At 40.7% G+C, this 23,783-nt stretch overlaps 1 protein-coding gene across 1 annotated transcript; it reads right to left on the minus strand.

The window, feature by feature from the left end:
• Positions 1-23,581, minus strand: GIPC3 (GIPC PDZ domain containing family member 3). The gene is made up of 6 exons (XM_063453324.1): positions 23,140-23,581; positions 17,347-17,532; positions 15,410-15,590; positions 9,099-9,211; positions 8,226-8,307; positions 1-308 (listed from the first exon to the last, which is right to left on the minus strand). Exons 1-6 carry the CDS (start codon positions 23,449-23,451, stop codon positions 166-168), a joined length of 1,017 nt encoding a protein of 338 aa, XP_063309394.1. The 5' UTR covers positions 23,452-23,581; the 3' UTR covers positions 1-165.
• Between the last annotated feature and the right edge of the window lie 202 nt (positions 23,582-23,783).

The following is a 23,783-nucleotide window of genomic DNA, read 5'->3' on the forward strand; positions in this document are numbered from 1 at the left end:
GAAAATTTAATTTTATGTTATTTTTTTGATAATTATATCAGTGCTCTTTCTTGAGGTCACGAGATAAAAGTACCATAACCAGTAGCGTATTGTCCATTGATGATTAAGATAAGACATGTGTTTTGAAGATAAAGAAGTCTTAGGTGTATGTTCGTAATTTTTGAGCTAATGTTCGGCCTGACGAATGGCTTCCCAAACTTCCAATACAAATTCTGGAGGGAAGGCGAATTCACCCAAAACATTGTCCAGGCCTTTGCTAAACTCCTCTGGGTTTTGTTTCTCCTTGGCGGTTTCAACCAGAGATGCGGCTGTGAATAAGAGCAGAAGAACATTAATAACATCTTACAACCATAATGTGTGTATTGTTTGTTCATTGTAATAAAATGGGAATGCAATCTCTATACCAGTTTAATCTCTATAAGTGTTGAGAAAAAGCTGTTGAAAGACAATTTGTATAGTTATACCAAAACCACCTTAGGATGTGGGAAATTAACCAAATTTACATTTTTTAAAAACCAAATAATTTCACATAAGGCAAGTTGGGTAACATATTTAGATAACTGGTGAGTTAGGATCAGACCCTCGGTAGATGGCATATGACTGCACCCTTGCCACCTCTCCTAACACATACATTGATAGCAAAATTAAAGATTCCATGCAATATAAAATCGTACTTTTTACTGAACACTCAGGGGCACGATTGATATTTTATGTGTATATTTTTGTTTACTTTCTGTACTTTGTGCTGTTGCCTAATATTTTCTTTTATTATTGGTATTCATAAAAGAAGGCCATTTGACTGTTAACTTGTCTCTTCTGAGTTTTTCGAGATATTCTCTATGAAAATCGTCTTCGAGAGTGAACGTTCCAAAATGGATTCAATCAATGCAATGACTAATGTAAGTGTTGGTCACTCTATGATTAGAAAACAATGAACATTTATAAAGTTCATGGGACTATACTTGGGAAGACACCATTGCTTTCTCAAAGGATATCTAAAAAAAACAAAAATTGTAATAAGGTCAGAGGGAGAAGGCATCACCTAGACCACCATTATTATCACTACCGTTCAGGTCAAGGAGCGAAGGAATGAGTATGATTCATTTTCCACGACTCCATTCCCCTTAACTGGTAGAGGGATCATCTTTGAAGCCTTAGTTAGTTGTTAAGTTAAGGATGTTTTCAATGGAGGTCTGAAAGAGCCACTTGGTTCTCTCAGGGTTTTGGCAGAAATTTCATAAGGCCCACATGTATATAGAAAGAGCAAAATATACACTCTTCTTGGTAGAAGGATAATCCTTGAGCTCCCAGTAAGTTTTAAAGTTATGGGTGTTTTTTTATATCTCATCTGTCCTACCATGGGATGAGTGAAAGAGCCATTCTGACAGGAGTTTAAGCATGCATGGGATAGGCATAAGGCTATCCTAGACTTAAGATAAGGCCAGGGACTAATGAAAGTATTTAGAAAATTGGTCAGACTAGATGGGCCGAACGGTTCTTATCTGCCGTCACATTCTATATTTCTATCAGGGTTAGGACTGAAATTTCACTAGGCCCACTTGTAAATAGAAAGAGAGAAATATAGGAACAGAGAGAGAGAAAATGTGTCTATTATATGTATCTATTATATGAAAAAATGAAAAAGATATGTTTTATATATATATATATATATATATATGCAAATGTTTTACTTATTATTTTCAATAGATAAAAATGCAAGTGTTATTGCCACAAAAGGTGACTATATTTTGTGCTTTTCCAAGCTATGATTCGTACAATGTTTTGGTCCTGATATTGCACTGAGATTTATAAAAAGCACGCCTCAAATGTTCAGACAGATTTAGATAAACAACATTATCAGGCTTATCTAACATTGTTTATTGAGGTTATCTTTATTTTAAGGATTTAGATTACAACCTAATACCATTTGAGGTGTAAACTGTACCCATTCTAAATGATTCACAAGCTTTCCCTTTCATTGTATATAAAAGTGTTTCTTGTTTGGACTTTATGGTAAGTGTAGATTAAACGTCAGTAATTGATAGTTTTAACCTAAAACAACGTGACATTGTATACATTTGTGGAGAGCTGCTGATTGGATTTATTTTGGACCAGATTCAGAAAACCACTTCGTAGTTCTTTCAATTATCTTGTTTTTACTGGAATGTGGGATAATGTGTGCGATTAGTGCCAATGAAAATAGATTTGATGCATCCTGTTATAATGAACACAAGGAAGAATCTTGATCTTTGTAATGTTGTTGCACAACCACCGTTTTCTGTTTAGTCACATAGATGCTAACATTCTGCACATAACGGATGAATGCGATCTGTTTATTGAATTAAGATGTCGCTATAAAAAAATAAATAAAAAAAATATGATTACGTTAATAGTGTTTAAATGACTAATTGTGTGCCGTGCTGACACTCTGGTTTTGTTTAACCTTAACAAAAGAATATCATGTTAATGCTTGTTTGTAGGGTCTCCATAAATCCACAGACATGGTTACTCTCTAAAGTGAGAAGTTTTGAGAATTCAAAGTGAATTTTTAAAATTAAAGGGATACTATGGGCATCAAAACAACTTTAGCTACTGAAGTAGTTTTAGTGAATAGATCATGCCACTGCATTATCACTGCTAAATTCTCTGCCATTTAGGAGTTAAATCACTTTTGTTGTAACTCCTAAATGGCAGAGAATTTAGCCACACCTCCCCTGGCTGTGACTCATGCAAACTACATTAAAAAAATGGTTTTATTTTCAATCAAATGCTCACTTATGTTTGAAGATTTTATCTAGGTCTAGAAGGCTTTAAACAGTGCAGGTGATAACAGTTTCTAAATTAACATACTGTGCAATGAAGGAAGTTTAAACATTAGATCTCTCTTTACAGGAAGTGTTTAAAAAGGATGTATGAGAGATATAAAGGGAGGTGTTGCTCGGGCTGCATAAACAAAGTGATTAAACGCCTAAATGGCAGAGAAGTGAGCAGTGAAACTACAGGGGCATGATCTATACACCAAAACTGCTTTATTAAGCTAAAGTTTTTTGGTGACTATAGTGTTCCTTTAAGGCCAGAGTAGTGAAACTGAAACCAAAGCTGATTTGGAGAATTTTTCCAGTTTAGTTTTTTTGGCCTTGAATAAGCTGAGAAGGTTCAGCTAATGCTAGTCTCCCGTTTATTTATAGGAGGGTTACTTTGCATTTTTATAGCAGTCTTACCAATTGCACATTTGTAGTCTTAATACAGCCTCTATTAAAAACAAAAGTAATAATAAATTAATTACAAAGCCAAAATAGGTTTTATACGTCCATTACTCAGTCACCTATAGATGGGCTGGAAACACTTTCCATCCTCTTAGGTCCTTGTCAAGATTGACAAAAACCATAGAGAGTCCAAACTGTGTAGGTCATATGTTCACTGCTGGAAAAAAAAAAGGTAGATAAAATCTATTTTGGCTCCGAAGGTATTTTATTATTTCAGTGGGATTAGTGTTGGAGATCCCTAGTGTGGCCAGCTGTGAGTACCTAAAATGTCAAAAAACAAAAAGTAAAAATCACTGTTGGTGACGAAGAAGGAAGTTTATCTTAGAAGAGGTTGCGAAAACTCAAGCTTTCGAAGGTGAAGCACAATTTGACACAATGTCTGCATTCTATATAAATGTCAATAATAATAATAATAATAATAATAATAATATCCACTGTAAAAAAAAGTCTTTTGAAGGATTTTACTAAGCCAAGCATGTCCAACTCAAAGGCTAACACGGGCCACAAAAACAAGGTTTAAGTTTATGTGGGCCGCAAAAAACAAAAACTTAAATTTTCAGAAACATAGGTTTATTTAGAAAAGTACAGGATAAAAAAAATATGTATATGGAACAATGTATATGGGAGGGCTGCCTGTGGACTTTGTGCACTGTGTTTGTAGCAAAGCTATGTTTTATGACTTTGTGTGTATGGGTGAGGGGAGGTAAGTGTGACAGGATTAGAGGGTTAATGTGACAGAGTGAATGTGGCATGGTTGGAGCATCAGCATAACAGGGTTGGGGTGAATGTGGTATGGTTGGAGGAGTGAGTGTAACAGGACAAGGGGAGGTGAATGTGACAATATTAAGGGGGGTTAGTTGACAGGGTGAGTGTGGCAGAGTGAGTGGGTGAGTGTGACAGGATTAGAGGCGTTAATGTGGCAGGGTGAGTGTGGCAGGGTCAAGGGGTGAGTGTGGCACAGTTGGAGGAGGGAGTGTACCAGGACGAGGGGAGGTGAGCGTGACGGAGTGACTGGATTGGGGGGGTGAGGTAATTTGACAGGGTCAGTGTGGCATGGCAGGGACAGGATGAGTGTAACAGGATTGGAGGGCTTAATGTGACAGTTTGAGTGTGATAGGGTAAAGGCAGATGAGTGTGATAGTGTGAGAAAAGATGAGAGTGACAGGATTAGGAGGATTTATGTGATAGGGTGAGTGCGGCATTGATGGAGGGGGTGAGTGTGACAGGATCAGGCGGGATTAATGTTAAGGTGGCAAGGTGAAGGAGGGTTACAGTGTGTGATGGGGTGACTGTATTTAGAAAGCGGGTGACTGGGGTGAGAGTGTGTGTGGAGGGGGGTGACATAGTGTGGAGGGGTGACATAGTGTAGAGGGGGGTGACATAGTGTAGAGGGGTGTGACATAGTGTAGAGGGGGGTGACATAGTATGGAGGTGGGGTGACATAGTATGGAGGTGGGTGATATAGTGTGGATGGGTGATATGGAGTGTAGGAGGGGAGGTGATAAAGTGTGGAGGGGGTTGTCCCCATCAGAAATACATTTAAAAAAAAAAATTCCTAATCTATTTCCTGGTGGTCCGGTGGGCAGCTTTCCCTCATGGTCCAGTGTCACTCTCCCTGGTGGTCCTGTGGTCTATTTATCCAGTCTGCAGCTCCACCGCATGCAGAGTGCAGACCACATGGTAAGTGTCTCACGATCTCCAGTCAGTGTTGCCGTGGTAACCCGCGGCAACGCTCTGATTAGCTGAAAATCGCGAGATACTTTAGTCTGCAGCTGTGCACCCGGCAGACTGAGGGAAGGGCCTGGCACCCGCCATCATATATCGAGGACCCTTAGTCTTCCCTAAGGCTTAAACATGCCACTGTAGTACCTATACTAAAAAAACCATCCCTCGACCCATCCACCCCCTCTAACTACCGTCCCATATCCCTGCTCCCTTTTTCCTCAAAGCTTCTGGAAAGACTTGTCTTCACCCGTGTGTCTCATTTCCTCAATTCCAACTCTCTCCTTGACCCTCTTCAATCTGGCTTCCGCCCTCTCCACTCTACAGAGACTGCCCTTATCAAAGTTACTAACGACCTAATCGCAGCTAAATCCAAAGGCCACTACTCCATACTAATTCTTCTTGACCTCTCAGCGGCCTTTGACACCGTTGATCATGCTCTCCTTCTTCAAACTCTTCAATCGCTTGGTCTCTGTGACTCTGTCCTCTCATGGTTTTCCTCTTATCTCTCCCAACGCTCATTCAGTGTCTCCTTTTCTAATGATACCTCCTCCCCTTGCCCTGTCTCAGTTGGAGTTCCCCAAGGCTCCTTCCTTGGTCCCCTTCTATTTTCTCTTTATACTGCCTCTCTTGGCAAACTTATTACCTCTTTTGGATTTCACTACCACCTGTACGCTGATGACACCCAGCTATATCTCTCCTCCCCGGACCTCTCCCCTGCCGTCCTGCAACGTGTCACTGCTTGCCTTTCTTCCATCTCTGACTGGATGTCCTCCCGCTTTCTGAAACTCAATCTCTCAAAAACTGAGCTCCTTGTCTTTCCTCCTCCTAATACTGATCCTCCTCTTTCGCTCTCCCTCCAAGTTTGTGGTACCAACATCAGTCCATCCTTGCAAGCGCGCTGTCTTGGCGTCATACTTGACTCTGGTCTCACCTTTGAGCCTCACATCCAGCATGTTGCCAAATCCTGTAGATTCCATCTTAAAAACATAGCCCGCATCCGCCCCTTTCTTGCACCAGATACTACCAAGGAGCTTGTCCATGCTCTAGTAATTTCCCGCATGGATTATTGTAACCCTCTCCTGATTGGTCTCCCCAATAGCCGTACTGCACCCTTACAGTCCGTAATGAATGCTGCTGCTAGATTGATTTTCCTCTCTTGTCGTTTCTCTCACACCTCACCCCTCTGCCAGTCCTTACATTGGCTTCCTGTATGCTATAGGAGTCAATTCAAGGTACTAACTCACACCTATAAAGCACTGAACAACTCTAGCCCCTCTTATATCTCCTCACAGATCCATAGGTATGTCCCTTCTCGGTCTCTCCGTTCTGCCCGTGACCACCTCCTGTCCGTTGTCCGCACTCGTACGGCCAACTCGCGCTTGCAGGACTTCTCGCGGGCGGCTCCCTTCCTATGGAATAGCCTGCCTACCGCCATCAGACTCTCCCCTAGTCTTGCATCTTTTAAGAAGTGCCTTAAAACCCATCTCTTTAGGAAAGCTTATGGCCTCCAAGACTAACCCTTACCTCACATACCTGTCTCTTGCCCTCTCCAAAAGGGCAGCCCACCTTATTTGATTGTAAATTCCTGTCCTAATGTGTTTTACACCCCACCTCCTATAGAATGTAAGCTCGTTTGAGCAGGGTCCTCTTCAACCTATTGTTCCTGTAAGTTTATTTGTAACTGTCCTATTTATAGTTAAATCCCCCTCTCATAATATTGTAAAGCGCTACGGAATCTGTTGGCGCTATATAAATGGCAATAATAAATAATAAATAAATAAAGGCGATTTAGGCGGCTGTGAGGCCTTAGGCAGCCACCCAAATCGCCTAGTTAGAGAGCTGCCTCTGCTGGGCCGCAAATATAGTCATTGTGGGCCACAAGTTTGACATGCTTGTTCTAAGCATATGGAAACTAACAGAAAGTGTGATAGGACAGAACAGTGACGAATTTCTAGAACATCCGTGTAAGGGAAAGTTGAACTGGGGAGAGAAGAGATTACAGCTGTAGACTGTGGAACAAATGAATCAAGATTCTGAAATTATAAATAGTTCTGCAGATGTTTTACAGATGTGGAGATTCCTTTTAGGTATGATGCAGGATTCTAAATTAGATTCTAAATGTTACAAGAAGCGTTTGCCGACGATTAGCACATAGAGTGGTGTTAGAAGAGGGACTGGTTAGCCTTTTTTGGCAGCATTGAAGGGTGAGGGTGAAGCGGGCACATACGATAATAATAAAGAGCTGGTTGCAATAACGAGGATAGGAAATAACATAGGTGGAAATTGGACGTTTGTTGGGTTAAAAGGGTTGAATGCAAGATACTATTTTAAGATGAAGAACTTAGGGATTGACTGGACATGAATGATGAAAATAGGAATAAAATAACCTCACGGCAGAAAGCTGGTGATGTAGTGCTGAAGTTTGTTGTAGTGGCATTACAGCTCATCTTTATCTCAAGAGATAAAGCAAATTAGTGATAGACATTTAGATGCCTGGCTTAGAGTATATATCCAAATACTTATAAGAACATGCTAGCAAAAATGTACTTAGATTATACCCTTTTGAGGAACAGTATAATGTAATGGTTATGGTGCCAGGAGTAAGTAGTCAACCTGCAAACTGTTTGCTAATGGTTTGACTTCTTAACTGGGGTCCAACATGCGCTAGTGACTTCCTGTCACACAGCTGGAAATGCTGTTCACTAAGCTAAGCCAGGAGGTGCAGGTCTGACAGATATCAGCTGTCACACTCAGCCACCGAGCTGGACCTGCACGGCTAAGAGGAAGTGACCATTCCCAGTGGACACCAGGAAGCAAGTCAAACCATTAGCAGTTTGACTACTTACAATGAGAGGGCGTCAGGTCACTCCTCGTACCACAACAACTGCAGAGCGCTGTAGTCATGTGCTTGGAGTGTTCCTGCAAAAACTAATTTTATCACTAGACAAAAATATCTTTCTACTGTTTCAAAACTTGGGGAAAAGTAAATGTAGAAAAAGTTTCACGTTTTGTTTTTTTCATTTAACTTTCTTTTTAGCCTTTGAAAAATCTAATCCAACAATCCTTAACCCCTTAAGGAACAAACTTCTGTAATAAAAGGGAATCATGACATGTCACACATTTCATGTGTCCTTAAAGGGTTAAAGCAAATGCTGAACTACACAAACCACCACACAAACTGAACATCGGATACGGCTCTGCAATATCGCATCTTGTTAAAAAACTGCTGCTCACCCAGCTCCACATCTCTGATTCCCATGTAACTTTCCAGCAAGTCATCGACTTTACGGGATGCTTCCTCTTCCCCTTCGCTTGGCTGCGAAACAAGAACACATCAAAATACAATTATATATCTCTGTTACTTATTGAATTACATTTCAGATACAAAGACGGGGGAGGGGGTATGTTAGAGGGCTTTCTATTCTGGAGGTACTTGCGACAGGTCCTCCCCCACCCTCAGGGGCCCCTCCCTCGGCAGTGGTGACCTCTCCTCCCCCTCCGACGCCAGCTCCCGAGTTTAGCTGAATACACATTTCTCAATGCTTTCCTATGGACGTTCTGCACGCTGAAAGCGATTTTCGCATTGAGCTTCGCGGAAGCGTCTCTAGCGGCTGTCAGGAAGACAGCCACTAGAGGCTGGATTAACCCTGCAATGTAAACATAGCAGTTTCTCTGAAACTGCTATATTTACATCTGAAGGGTTAAAACCTGGGGGACCTGGAACCCAGACCACTTCATTGAGCTGAAGTGGTCTGGGTGACTATAGTGGTCCTTTAATATAATACTGATTAATTACCAAATAATGCTTTTGAAGATCATTTTAAAGTGACAGAATCATTTAAATGTAAATATGCGTTGGGATCGATCTGAAATGCTGATTGATAGTTTATGTTCTCTCTGTAATGGCACAAGAGAAGTTAAAACCAGCTTGAGATCTGAACGGGGACCCACCGAAGGGCAAGCTATGTGAGCTGTTGTCCATTTTCAGTATTATCTTGCACCTTGTTCCTGGGTTATTATACACATAACTGTGTTCTCTACGTAGTAAACCATTCTGTCACTTTATTGATCAATGATTTCAATGAAAAATTAATCATTAAATGTTACCATTTCCTCAACGGTGGCCATGCCTTTGCTTCGCAGACGTAGCGTTTCTCTCCCACTTGACATTTTTCCTTCGCTTGGGCTTTTGGTTGGTCTGCATCTCTGTCCAATCATATCTACAAAGGGAACACAATCAAATTCTTAGCGGATAATCTATAGTAGAACAGAGAGAGGAGTAACAAGTATCGTAACATGATAAATCAATTAAATTAGTTTACATTAGTCTTAAAGTCCTGTCTCATTCATGGAAGAAATAAAAGAAATAAGGTAAACATAAGCTCTTTCTGGTTGAATACTGTTGTTCCAAGTTACAATTTATTAGGGACACTAAAGACACCCACACCACTTCATCTCATTAAAGTTGTCTGGGCTCAGTGCCCCAGCCTGTTTAACTCTGCAATGTAAAACATTGCGGTTTCTGAGAAACTGCAATGATTATATTGCAGGGTTAACTCCACCTCTAGTGACCGTCTTCCAGAGAGCCGCTAGAGGCACTTCAACGTAACATCAACGTAACATCGCGGAAGGAGGAGACCTAGCCAGCACCGAGGAAGCCTCAGCTCTGGAAAAAAGGTAAGCAAAATAATTTTTAAACCCTTTACAGGCTATTTTGTCTGCTCTCTGACAAAGATGCAGTGAGGCACAGTAAAACGCGTCGGACATTGTCTTTGTTTTAATGTAAGTCTTTACAATAATAAATTGAAGGTATAACACCATTGCTGCAGCCAACTCACCTTAAATATACAGTCTCAATTGGGGTGTTACCCCTCTCCTTGCAAGCAATATTTACCCAGAGCAAGGGAATAGGCTCATGGTGGATGTGAGTTTTATCCTTTGGGGGGAATTTTAGGATATGAAGATTTGTTAAAACTATTTTACATAAGTATGGATCATTTTATTTCCACTAGTGTATACACTTGTTTTAATATATTTCACTGCTGTGATACACTTTAATTATTAGAAAGTGCAACACTATATTGGGGTTTTGGTTCTCTCGTCAAACACATATTTTGATCTGGATTTCTGGAATATTTTCTGTTCATTTTTATTTTTGCACTCTTTGTTCACGCATTTGAATTGAGAAGCGCCTCGCACTTTGGGGTTTACCGGATTTGTAAACTTGCCTATATAGTCTGTGTCTGTGTAACATGTGTAAAAGAAAACACTTGAATTTGCGTTGTGTATGCAGTTCAGTGAAGCCATATGTCAGACCTTGAAGTATTATGCAATATTTATCATTAAAACTCTCTTTTCCTCTATATTTATCTGCCTTTAATTTTAGATCACAACCAATCGTTCAAGCTTTCATCTTTCTATAGAAAACATTTGTCATGGTAAAGAAGGCCTGACACTTTTGATAGTAAGAGCTCAATTTGATTCTAGTTGTGATCGTTTCCTTTAATAAAATAAATACATACATAAATTTAAAAATATATATTTTGTTGTTTTTCTGCACATTTGATTCAGATACAATTCTTCTCACACCCGAACTTTCCTAAACATTCAGCATGGCAGACATTACAGGTTTTATAACGATATTATTATTGATTAAGCTTTTTTTTTTTTTTTTTGTACCATTGAAAATATGTATCATGATGTGAATGATGAGTCTTCTTTAAAGGGACACTGTAGGCACTTTAACCATTTAATTTCATAGGTTGGTTATTTATTTTGCCTAAAACCTCCTGACACTGTCCCTTCATTTAGTGTTAAACCATTATCAAGCAGTTTAACATTAAAGGGACACTATCGTCAGACCACTTCAGCTCAATGAAGTGGTCTGGTTGCCAGGTCCCCCAGGTTTTAACCCTTCAGATATAAACATAGCAGTTTCATAGAAACTGCTATGTTTACATTGCAGGGTTAATCCAGTCTCTAGTGGCTGTCTTCCTGACAGCCGCTAGAGACGCTTCCCCGACGCTCAATACAGAACATCCATGCTGAACGTCCATAGGAAAACATTGAGAAATGCTTTCCTATGGGTATTAATCTGCGCGCGGCTCTGGACGTGCATGCGCATTCGGCTCCACTCGGTAGCTGACGTTGGAGGGGGAGGAGAGGTCACCAGCGCAGAAGGAGCCCGGCGCTGGATAAAGGTAAGTGGCTGAAAGGGGTTTTAACTCCTTCAGCCCAGTGGGATGGGTCCCCTGAGGGTGGGGGGGACCTAAGGATTATATAGTGTCAAAAAAAGTGTTTGTTTTCCTGACACTATAGTGATCCTTTAAATAGAGGTACCTGGCCAACCACAGTCCGGCCCTACTGGAGGTATTGCTTATGTAGAGTTCGGCTAAAACAAAACGGCTGGAATGGGGTGGGGGGAGATATTGGGGGTGACATATGGATGGATTGTGGGGGTGGAAATCTTGGCTGGAGATATGTACGGGGGGATATGTGGATGGAATGAAGGGGTTGGAAATATTGGGGGAGATATGGATGTAATGGTGGGTGGGAGATATTGTTGAAGATTTGGATGGAATGTGGGGTAGGAGATATTGGAGTGAGATATGGATGTAATGGGGGAGTGGAAGATATTGGAGGGAGATATGGGTTCTCCTATTCCTCCTACTACATCTTCTATCCCCCTACTTGCAGGCTTCATCTCGTATTACAGCCCCTAACAGCCCTTTTACACCCCACATCCTGAGCCCATATTACCTGACTACAGTCCTAATCTGAGCCCCTTTCCCCAATTGGAGTCATCCACCTACTTCAGTTCCTAACCCCCGTACAACAGCCCTTATCCTGCACTTCATTTGCTTACCCCCAATTACAGCCCATACCTTTCACTACAAGCCATGTCCTTCACTACAACCCACTACCAGTGCCCCGCCTGAGATTGGCGGGTGGGGGGCTCAGTGGCTGGAAAAGCCACCATCCTGAAATGAGTTTCTGCATGTTGGGATGTCTCGACGTGTATCAAATTTCCCAGCTACACAACCATGGTTCATGGCTTCTAAATCAAGAGAAACTACAATCTAATCCTAAATGCACGTGGTGAAGATTTAGTAAGCAGGTTCACAGATTTTACTTTGTGTTCAGTTTGCTTTTCCTGTGCCCTTATATAGACTTGGTGTGTCAAACTTGACATAAAATAGTTGCACACTCATCAGGGTACGAAAAAAGTGTCTGAGACAGTGAATCCTAGTCATTCTTTAGATGAGTCACATGCTGTGGGTCATTATGGACTCATGTTGATATCTTTTAATTGGCAAGTGATACAGAGTGAAAACAGCTAAAATCAGGAACAAATATTTTTGGGTCGTTATGTGTGAATTTTAGCTCTTCAGAGTTCTTGGGACCATTTGTGTTGATCCTCTTATCCACACATTGGATTATGTTAATGTTGATGTTAATGCTGTTTATGGGAATATAATTTAAAATTCCAAAGCAGTACATACATAGATACATATATATATATATATATATATATCGCAAGAAGAATCCCAGTGATTCAGTTCTGTTCTTATTAAAAGGCTGAATCATAGTACGAATGGAAGGGAAACTTATGTCACTTGAATTTGTTGGAGTTCAACGCCCACTGGATAGCTTTCAAAGTGGCTGTAATCAATCCCTTGTCATAGTGCCTACATTGCATTAAACTTCCTGTCCCAGGGACAGTTAAGCCACTTCCCGTCTTGGTCATCGGAGATAAGGAAAAATTCTCATCTCATCAACATTCCTAGCAATCAAAAGCAATACAATGTAGCAGTTGAAAGTATATAGGTGTCAACATTAGCAGTTCTTTTTAATATAACATGTATAGGGAAGTGGAAGTGGCTTGTGCGACTCCAAAGGTTAGAGATGTCAGAGTGAGTAAAGGGGGTCTCTTGATATAGTAAATATCCAATCTGATTCATTTATCATTTATATTGTCTGCTCGCTAGTCTAAACTTCGGAGGGCTGCTAAGCAGGGCAGTGGGCAAGTGCCCCTCACGCAACTATCATGCAGGGTCCGTGGGCTGCAATCTCACACAGTCCTTGTTCTTGATATCACAGAACTGCGTACAACCAAAGTGGCCATATTTTTAGATCCAAATCCGTCTGTCTCTCTTTTCTATCCTAATGTCCCTCTTATCTATGAGCTCAGCATTGTTAGTGTGTCTGAGTGTATAACAGAGCACAACAGCAATAACACTCCCAGTAATGTGTTTTTAAACTATAGTAATGTGTTAAGTATTCAGTCTGTGTAAATAAGATACAGTGTTCTTGTTCTAAATTACATTTTATTTGCTTAAATTGTTATTGGTAAGTAACCTAAACCTTAGAACAGCACTGCCCCCAGCCCCACCCTCACCACTAAAGAGCTTATTCCTCAACGCTTTACAATAAAAGGGGAATTTACCAAATGAGATAATAACAAAATGTAACAGGAACAATAGGTGGGTGAGGACCCTGCTCAAATGAGCTTACAGTCTAGAGGAGGTGGGGTATACAAACACAATAGGAAGGGTATTGAGAGAGACAGCAAATAGACATAGTGGAAACGTAGCAGAACTGGAGGTGAGAGTGGAGTGGGCCCTTTAGGAGAGAGCAAGAGGAAGGTTTGAGAGATAGAAGTTAATCTTGGAGACCATAAGCATTCCTGAAAAGATGGGTTTTGAGGGACTTCTTAAAGGATTGAAGACTAGGGGAGAGTCTGATGGAGGTAGGCAGGCTGTTCCAAAGGAAAGGAGTCGCCCATGAGAAGTCCTGCAAGCACGCTTTAGCAGTAAGGGTACGAGCAGCAGACAGGAGAAGGTCACCAGTAGAGCAGAGTGACCGAGAGGGGGCATACCTTTGAATCAGTGAAGAAATGTAAGAGGGGCTAGAGTTGGTTAGGGCTTTATAGGTAAGGGTAAGTATCCCTCTTTGTCCACTTAAAAAGTTGGAAGGAGGGAATGGCAAAAAAAAAAATCTCTAGTATTCTGGAATAGCTATCAAACAAAATACTCAGGAACACGTATAGATGGATGTTCTAAGCTGCTTCATGACCCGGATCTAAAATCCCACCTTTGGAGTAAATACCGTTATCTAAAACTGCATGTTTATGGGCTCAGAATGTTTAACTGTGATTCAAAAGACTAATGGCAGAATGTCGACAGGTTAAGAAAAGCTGAAAGTTACACAAAATATCAGAAATGTTTTAGCAGATAATAGATTCACTTTGGGACAATATATATCGGAGCACGGTTAAAATGATAGCACAAAGGTATGGCTCCACCTAGTGGTGCATTATACATATTACACACTTAAATGGAAAACCATCAAATCTCATTATAGCATTGAAGAAAAAATAATAATAAAATCATCTATACCTTGTATTAATCTTATTTTGTTTGAATATATTTGGAATATTTAGCAATTGATGTTACAATTTAGTTCAGTTCTGACAGCTAACATGAATGTTAACAAGTGCAAGGACAGAGCTTATAACAATAACAGGGTGTAGCTGTTCCAGGATAGTGATAGTGATAGCAGTTTTAAATGTACATTTTTTAAAAAAATCTTTCTCAGACATAATAAATTTATATTTGTTAAATAAAGGGGGATTTAAAAAATCATGGCAATTGACAGCCCCCCTATAAATATGTGTATTACGCTATCTTCCCCTTTTAAAAAAATCATGCGTTCAAATTGTACTACATGGGGGATGATCACATCAATGGCACGTCCCAGTTCTGCCGGAGCTTAGGGCCCTTGAAATTCACAGTTTACTGTGCGGTCAGAATGTAATGACGGAAGTCTGCTACAAAGACATGTAGGTTTATTCCTGCACTTGAAATAATTCTGCTAATTTTATAATTAAAGAAGTAAGAGCCCGAGGTTGATCTTGAAGACTTGTTAGTAACTAATGGTTTGACCATAGGGTCGTGGAAGACTGGAGAGTTGCAATACACGATAGGTGAGTTCAACCCTCAAAGGATTTACTTAACTTCACATCTACATGTATTTGTGATATAGCTCTCTACATGTGAGTGTTTGAAATAGTTCCGCTTGATTGCAAGCTTGAAGAACGTGTGTTAAAACTATAGTAAACACATATATAAAGTTTAAGAAAATGGCGTTGCCCTCTTCTAAATCACCATCTATCTACTTCCAACTAAAACGATTCTTTGAAATAAATAGGAATGTTTAGATGACATGTGCAAATAAATGCCTATATGCTTATTTAAAAAACACATTTTTACTAGGATTGATAAAGAGAAAGAAAATAATGGCTTCATAAACTATTACCCCTTAGTTAAGGCAGCATACCACCACCAAGTGTATAATTTTTTGTAAAAATTCTTTACAAAGATAAGAGATTCCCCTTTCCCTTTTTGCAATAAACTCACCAAATGCTTTTTTCGGTTGGACTAGACGCAGAGTAAAGGTCTCTGACTTTGGTAACTCTCTCAGCATCTTTGCCACTTCGTAGTGCCGACATCCTACGATGGTTTGTTCATTTATGGCCTCAATGTTGTCTCCCACATTTACAGACTCAAGACGGTCTGTAATGCTGCCTTCTTTAATCCTCTGAAGAAAGAAAAAGTATAAGAATTAAGAATCATACCATACTTTTACTCCATCAAGGCCACCATCAGGGAAATAAAACTGCTAACTGTGCTAAGCATTAGTATTATTGATCTTTCTGTATACACTGATCAGCCACATTAAAACCACCTGCCTATTATTGTGTCCCTCTCGTTCTGTCAAAACAGCTCTGATGCGTCGAGCATGGACTCCACAAGACATCTGAATGTGTCCTGTGGTATCTGGAACCAAGACATTAGCAGAAGATCCTTTAAGTCCTGCAAGTTACGAGGTTAGGTCTCCATGGATCGGATTTATTGTTCCAGAACATCCCACAAGTGTTTAATCGGATGGAGATCCAAGGAATTTGGAGGCCATGGCAACACCTTGAACTTGTCATGTTTCTCAAACCATTCCTGAACAATTTTTACAGTGTGGCAGGGTGCATTATCCAAGTGAAAGATGTAATTATCATCAGGGAACACCATTGCCATGAAATGGTGTACATGGTCTACACAATCTCTAAGTAACACCCACATGTATGCCAGGACCCAAGGTTTCCCAGCAGAACATTGCCCAGAGCATGGCACTGTCTCTGCCAGCCTGCCTTCATCCCATGGTGCATCTTGCTGCCAACTCTTCCCCAGGTACACGACACACATTCACCTGGCCATCCACCTGATCTAAAACAAAATGTAATTTATCAGACCAGGCAACCTTCTTTCACACACTCGTGTCACTATTTAAGGCACTTTGGGAAGAGGACAGGGGTCATCATTGGCACTCTGGCGGGTGTGCGGCTATGAAGCCCCCTATGCAGCAAACTGCGATGCTCTGTGAGTTTTGACACCTTTCTATCATATCCAGCATCAAGTTTTTAAGGCAATTTGAGCTACAGTAGCTCTTCTGTGTAAACGGACAAGAATGGCTAGCCTTCGTTCCTCACGCTCATCAATGAGCCTTGAGTGCCCATTACCCTGATGCCAGTTTACCAGTTGTCCATCCTTGCACCACTTTTGGAAGGTACTAACCAGTAACCACTGCATATCGGGAACTTGCTCATTGAAAGATGCTCTGACTCAGTCATTTAGCCGTCACTATTTTGACCTTGTCAAAGTCACTCAGGTCTTTTCACTTGCCTCTTTTTCCAGCTTCCAACACATGAAATTCAAACACTGACTGCCTAATATATCCCACCCCTTGACAGGTCTCATTGTAACTTTCAAACTACATAGACCCCTGAAATTAAGTGGTTAGATTGCAAGATAACCTCACTAATTAGTTCATATTAAGGAGCAATCATGACAGAGGTACCATCCATGCAAGGAGTAGATATAATCAGATTAATATTTTAAGGAACACAGCACACAGTAGTGGTAATAGTGTCAGAAGTGCCCCAGAGCCCTCCCAGGATATGTAGTCAAATCATTTTCAAACAGTTGGTCACTTAAAAACTTAAATGGCGTTTCCAAGGGGCTGGTCAACTCTTTCAGGAGAGCTGAAAGATCTCTGCTCTGAGCTAATATGGTATTGAAGGTACTGCACTGAAAGGCTTAGCTCAATGAGCTAACAGAAGCTCCATGCTAGATCTTCCAGCTCTTCTGGAGGCTCGTCCAGCGACCTCTGGTAAACTGGTCAAACTGTTTGTATATAGTTCGACTACTTACACTGGTAGGACACCAGGGTGCGCTGTAGTGGGTATGATACTTAGAGTGTTCTTTTAATCAATATTGTAAATAATATATGTAGAAAATTGCACCTTAATAAAGGCATATCCAGCACCATTGTCAGTGATGGTCAGACCGAGGGCATCCTCCGTTTTGGTAATCTCCACTTCTTTGGTTTCACCTCGCACATGAGCAAATATGAAATCCTCCAGTCCAATCTGACCTCCCAGAAGCTTCTGCATGTCTACTTTGTGCGTGTTTAATGTACAAAACAAGATCTAAGAAAGTCAAAAAAGTCATCATATTTATAAAATGTTTACATACATCTGAAAGGAAGTACGGGAAAAGTATTGAAATTGTTCACATGGGATAGAAATAGCAGTTATGAGTAATTTAGTTTTTTTTACAAACAAAACTAATTATTAAGAAACAGACTTCAAAATATATAATTTTACAGATTCACCCAATGGATATATTTATACAATATCTATAACCCTAGATATTTCACAGATTTTACACTTGTTATCAAATGCTATCAGATTATGAGACACAATAATGATGCTCAGAATTCATTTCATCCACAATTTATTGAAAGGGCAATACCTATATGAAACAATGACCAGCAAAACAACTTTAGCTTAATGAAGCAGTTATGGTGTATAGATCCTGCCCTTGCAGTCTCACAGCTAAAATATCTGCCATTTAGGAGTTAGAGGACCACTATAGGCACCCAGACCACTTCAGCTCAATGAAGTGGTCTGGGTGCCAGGTCCATCTAGGGTTAACCCTGCAGTTGTAAACATAGCAATTTAAGAGAAACTGCTATGTTTCACTGAGGGTTAATCCAGCCTCTAGTGGCTGTCTCATTGACAGCCACTAGAGGTGCTTCCGCACTTCTCACTGTGAAAAGACGCTGACGTCCATAGGAAAGCATTGAGAAATGCTTTCCTATGGACAGATTGAATGCGCACGCGGCTCTTGCCGCGCATGCGCATTTTGCGCTGACGTCGGAAGAGGGAGGAGAGTTCCCCAGCACTGGCGCTGGAGAAAGGTAAGAGTTTAACCCCTTCAGCCCGGCGGGAGCGGGGCCATGGGGGGGACCTAAAGACCCTATAGTGCCAGGAAAACGAGTTTGTTTTCCTGGCACTATAGTAGTCCTTTAAATCACTTTTGTTTTTGTTTATGCAGCCCTAGCCACACCTCCCCCGCATGCAACCTAAATTGTCTCCCTACACATTTACTGTAAAGAGAGATCTAATGTTTAAACTTCCTTTATTGCAAATGTTGTTTAACTTTAAATGTTTTATCTCCTACTCTGTTAATAGCCTTCTTAAGCCTGCAGGAGCCTTCCTTGTGTGAATAAAATTCAATTAACCGAGGAAGAAATAAAAAAAATGTCTAAAGTAAACATACTGTGTTATCACATCTGATTAAAAATATAAAACAAATTGTAGGGGAGGCGTGGCTAAGGCTGCATAAACAGAAACAAAAGTGATTTAACTCTTATATAGCAGAGAATTGGGCAGTGAGACTATGACCTACACACCCAAACTGTTTCATAAAGCTAAAGTTGTTTTGATTTTGCTGCTTAGAGTATTCCTTTAATTTAAATTTGACACCCACAGCAACCTCGATCACATATGTTCCACTATTGCTCCCCACCTCAAGCCTTTAGTCTACATAACATTGAACCCCTCTCTGTTAAAATCCTTCTCCTTTTACCTATTCAATTGTCCCTATCACCCCAGCTTTTTATTTTTAAACAATCCCACCTCCTTGATACAACTTTCCTCCACCATCACCAGTTTCGTCGTCTATTTCTGTAACTAAGCCAAATTACCCTATACCCTCCTTGCCTCTCCCATATCATAAAGTAAACATGTTGGCCCAATATGTTTGGAATTGGAACATCTCTGAAGAATTCCTGACAATTTCCAGTTTATCGAGAAAACCTGAATATGTGAAGCTAGACATTGCAGACAGCTGTGTATGAAGTGAATATACTGGCGGTTTTAATTATTGTAGGATATGTGATATTAAGTATTTATCAAGATATTATATGATATACTCAAACAATAGCATCTAATAAAAACATTTAAATAAACCGTGTTCTTGTGTGAAATAAAAAAACTGATAATTCTGATGCTTACCACCCAACATTTCAAATGGACAAAGAGGGACATTTTAATTTTAAGGGTGTGAGTGGGGTGTGGCCAGGGGTAGGGCTCTTCTGAGAAATTCTAGGTGATTTAGGTAATAACAATGTAAATTAAACTAAAATTTAATTTAGAACAAGAACAATGTGTCTTATTTTCACATACTGGTTTCTAAACACATTTATTGTAGTTTAAAGACACATTACTGGGAGTATTATTGCTGTGGAGCTCTGTTGTACACTCAGACACACTAACAATATGAAGCTCCTAGAAGAGAGGGACATTAGGACATAAAAGAGGGTATTGGAACCAAAATAGGGACTGTCCCTCCTAAATAGGGACACTTGGGAGGTATGCTGACACCAAAGAAATGTTTTGTTGGTCTTTCATATTTTAGGTGGAGTTTGAATACGTTTTCCATGTAAGGAGTTCAAAGATATTATAAAACATGCCCTGCTGCAATGTATCGCCAACACAGAATCTACATGTCAATAGTAACTCAGTAAAGGTAGGCCCATAAATGCTGTTATTTATTGAGGATTGCTGAAATTGCTGGGTTAATGGAGAGAACATTCCAAGGGCAAGATTTTCCCATATAATTTCTTCAGCAGCAGGTGAAAAGTGTTGTAACCTTTAAATTATGCATCAGGGAAGCCAATGTAAAGGTCACTCCAAACACCATAACCAGTACAAGTGTATAGGCTATGGTGCTAGGAAGCTATGGATACAACCCTATTTAAAAAATACAAAACTATTTAATTTAGATCTGATTGGCAAAAGCCAGGTGATTCTCCAGAACCCAAAACCCATATTCTCATCATTCATTCAAATTCTTGTAAGGTACATAAAGGGAATCAACACAGTAAAGGAGGAGACTATATTTAAAAGAAGAAAAACTACCACAACAAGAGGACATAGTCTTTAATTAGAGGGGCAAAGGTTTAAAAATAATATCAGGAAGTATTACTTTACTGAGAGGGTAGTGGATGCATGGAATAGCCTTCCAGCTGAAGTGGTAGAGGTTAACACAGTGAAGGAGTTTAACCCCTTAAGGACCAAACATTTGGAATAAAAGGGAATCATGACATGTCACACATGTCATGTGTCCTTAAGGGGTTAAGCATTCGTGGGATAGGCATAAGGCTATCCTAACTATAAGATAAGGCCAGGGACTAATGAAAGTATTTAGAAAATTGGGCAGACGAGATGGGCTGAATGGTTCTTATCTGCCGTCAGATTCTATGTTTCTAAGGTGTGATCACACAGTAAGGGCTCATGTCATTAATGTGCAGGATGATTCAGACATACGCAATATATGGTCCAGGGCCGCCACCAGAAATTTTGGGGCCCCTAACTCAGCTCAGGGTCTGGGCCCCCTGGGGCCCGCCTCCAAATACCGCTCACTGGGTCCACACACAGACACAAACGCACACACTGATACATACTAACAGACACACATACTGAAACAGACATACACGCATACAGGCATACATACTGACACACACATACTGAGACATACACACAGGCATACATAGTGACAGACATACACACAGGCATACATAGTGACAGACAGACACACATACATACAGACACCGACATACATACATACATACACACACACACACACACACACACACACACACACACACACACACACATTCATACATACAGACACTGACATCCATACACACATACATTCATAATGGCATACAGACATACAGACTGACATACATGCATATATACAGACATACATGCATACAGACATCCATACACACATACACACAGACACACAGACCTACGTTCATAATAATATGCAGACATACATTCATACTGACATACAGACATACATATATACATATATAATGACATACAGACATACATATACACATACATAGACATACATACAGACATACATGCATACAGACATACATGTATGCATACAGACATACACAAACATACGTAGACATACATGCATGCAGTCAGACATAGACATACACACAGACATGCATCCAGACATACATACATACAGACAGACATACATAGACATACACACAGACATACATACATACACACATAGACATACGGACAGACATACATGCATGCAGACAGACATACATGCATGCAGACAGACATACATGCATGCAGACAGACATACATACACAGACAGACATACATACACATACATGCATCCAGACACACAGACATACATGCATACATACATAGACATACATGCATACAGACATGCAGACAGACATACATACACATACATGCATCCAGACACACAGACATACACGCATACAGACAGACATAGACATATAGACATACATGCATGCATCCAGACAGACATACATACATAGACATACATGCATACAGACATACACATACATTCAGACAGACACAGACATGCATACAGACAGACAGACATACACAAACATGCATACAGACACACAGACAGACAGACATACACATACATGCATACAGACATACATACAGACATACACATACATGCATACAGACATACACATACATGCATACAGACACACATACATACATACAGACACACACACATACATACACATACATACATACAGACACACACACATACATACACGCATACATACAGACAGACACAGACAGACATACACAAACATGCATACAGACAGACAGACAGACACACAGACATACATACATGCACACACACAGCTCATTTTCCAGCCACCCTCCTGTCTCTTACCTTTTCTTTGCAGGAGGGTGGCTGGGGATGATGGGAGTCGGCGCTGCTCCCTCTTCATTGCCGGGCTCTCCCTCTTTACGGCTGGGCGGGCGCGCTCCTCCCGCGTGGAGTGAGCTGGGAGGAAGTGACCACTTCCTCCCAGCAGCACTTGCGGCTGCTTTTTTTTTTTTTTTAAAGGGGCCCGGTCGCGCTATACAACGGCCACAGCGCTGACCGGGCCCCTGAAGGAGGGGGCTCATCGGGTGGCCCTAAGTGTGTGGGCCACCCGATGGGCCCCACACGTGGGGCCCGGGCGGCCGGGCCCCCCAGGGCCGCCGGGCCCATGACAACTGTTATGGTTGTCATGCCCTGATGGCGGCCCTGATATGGTCACGTGATACAAGAACTTGCATCATGCTCGTTATCACATATCCATTTCTGAAGGACTGCATCTACAGCTTCCTAGAAAAACTACCACCATAAGCATTTATTTTACATAAGTGCTTATGGTGCGCAGAGCATCCCTTTAAATGTAGCTACTTTGGAATTCATTCTTGGTTAAAGGGCTTTTTATCTGCAACCCACCACTAGATCCAACCCTTTGATGACCTGCTGGCTTACTCTATATAAAATATTAGGTTGAGTCTTTTTTTATTAAATGATACATATTTACCCAATATTAACTTTTGTCTTCTATACATATAATTTACCGCTTGAACATTTGCTAGTGATCTTGTATTTTATTTTAATGATGTGAATTTTAGGTTAGAAAGTAAAAAAAAAAAAAAATGCAGCATTCAGCACCAAAAAAATACAATACGTTATTATTATCAGCTTAGTTTACTTTCAAATTCACTGCATCAGCTATATTTAAATAGTTTGGAAATTTGTTACCTTGAGCTACGAAGACAAGCACAGGAACACGCAAACCTAAATCTACAAAAATATAATAATTTATACCAGACACTGCTTTGCTAAACCTAGATCTATCTACATGACATGTAAACACGTTTTACCTCTGTTGGAGAGATGTTGAACACCTCCGCAATTTTAGCATAAAGTTCCTTAACATTGGTGAAACCTTCAATCCGTTGAGTCGAGCTGCCGTGGGCTAGCTGTGTGTGGAAGACCAGCCTCGGTCGAACCCTTGGCGGATGGGGTGGCGCATGCTGCCCATGGGAATGTCCTGTAGACCCAATATGTCTGGTTTTCGGTGTCTCTCTTGGCGTCTTGCATTCATTTATCCCAGGGTCCACGCCGTTCTCCATGAATCCAGTTTTTAACTGATGTGCGTTGTTTTTTGTCCTCCTTCCCGAGTTACGCAGCATCCCCTCCTTGCCAGAAAGGGGTGTGAGAGAAAGACAATGGCACAGAATTGCTGAGATAAATAATTCAGGCCGGGCTGCTGTTTTGAAGTATACACCTTGTAAGGGATCCCGAACAGGATACAGAGGACAGGTAATCTCATCCCACAGCTCAGGTTATCCAGCAAGACAGCAAGCTCCAAGCTTAGCATAAAAGAATTCTGAGACATGGCTAAACAAACCAGTCTACCTGGGGATGCTCATGGAAAGATTTGCTCACAAGGGACATCAGTGAGGTAATCAATTAAACAAACACTCTTTAACTCTTTTGACGAATACACCTGGTAAAAGTCAGG

This window comes from Pelobates fuscus, chromosome 5 (assembly GCF_036172605.1).
Source record: "Pelobates fuscus isolate aPelFus1 chromosome 5, aPelFus1.pri, whole genome shotgun sequence".
Lineage (NCBI taxonomy): Eukaryota > Metazoa > Chordata > Amphibia > Anura > Pelobatidae > Pelobates > Pelobates fuscus.

Excerpts from the sequence above, each read along its gene's own strand:
- GIPC3 (XM_063453324.1), bottom strand. The coding sequence starts at position 23,451 with ATGCTGCGTAACTCGGGAAGGAGGACAAAAAACAACGCACATCAGTTA. Across the intron at positions 17,533-23,139 it reads TCAACATCTCTCCAACAGAG|ATCTTGTTTTGTACATTAAA; the intron begins GTAAAACGTGTT and ends TGACTTTCTTAG. Across the intron at positions 15,591-17,346 it reads CTGGATATGCCTTTATTAAG|AGGATTAAAGAAGGCAGCAT; the intron begins GTGCAATTTTCT and ends TTCTTTCTTCAG.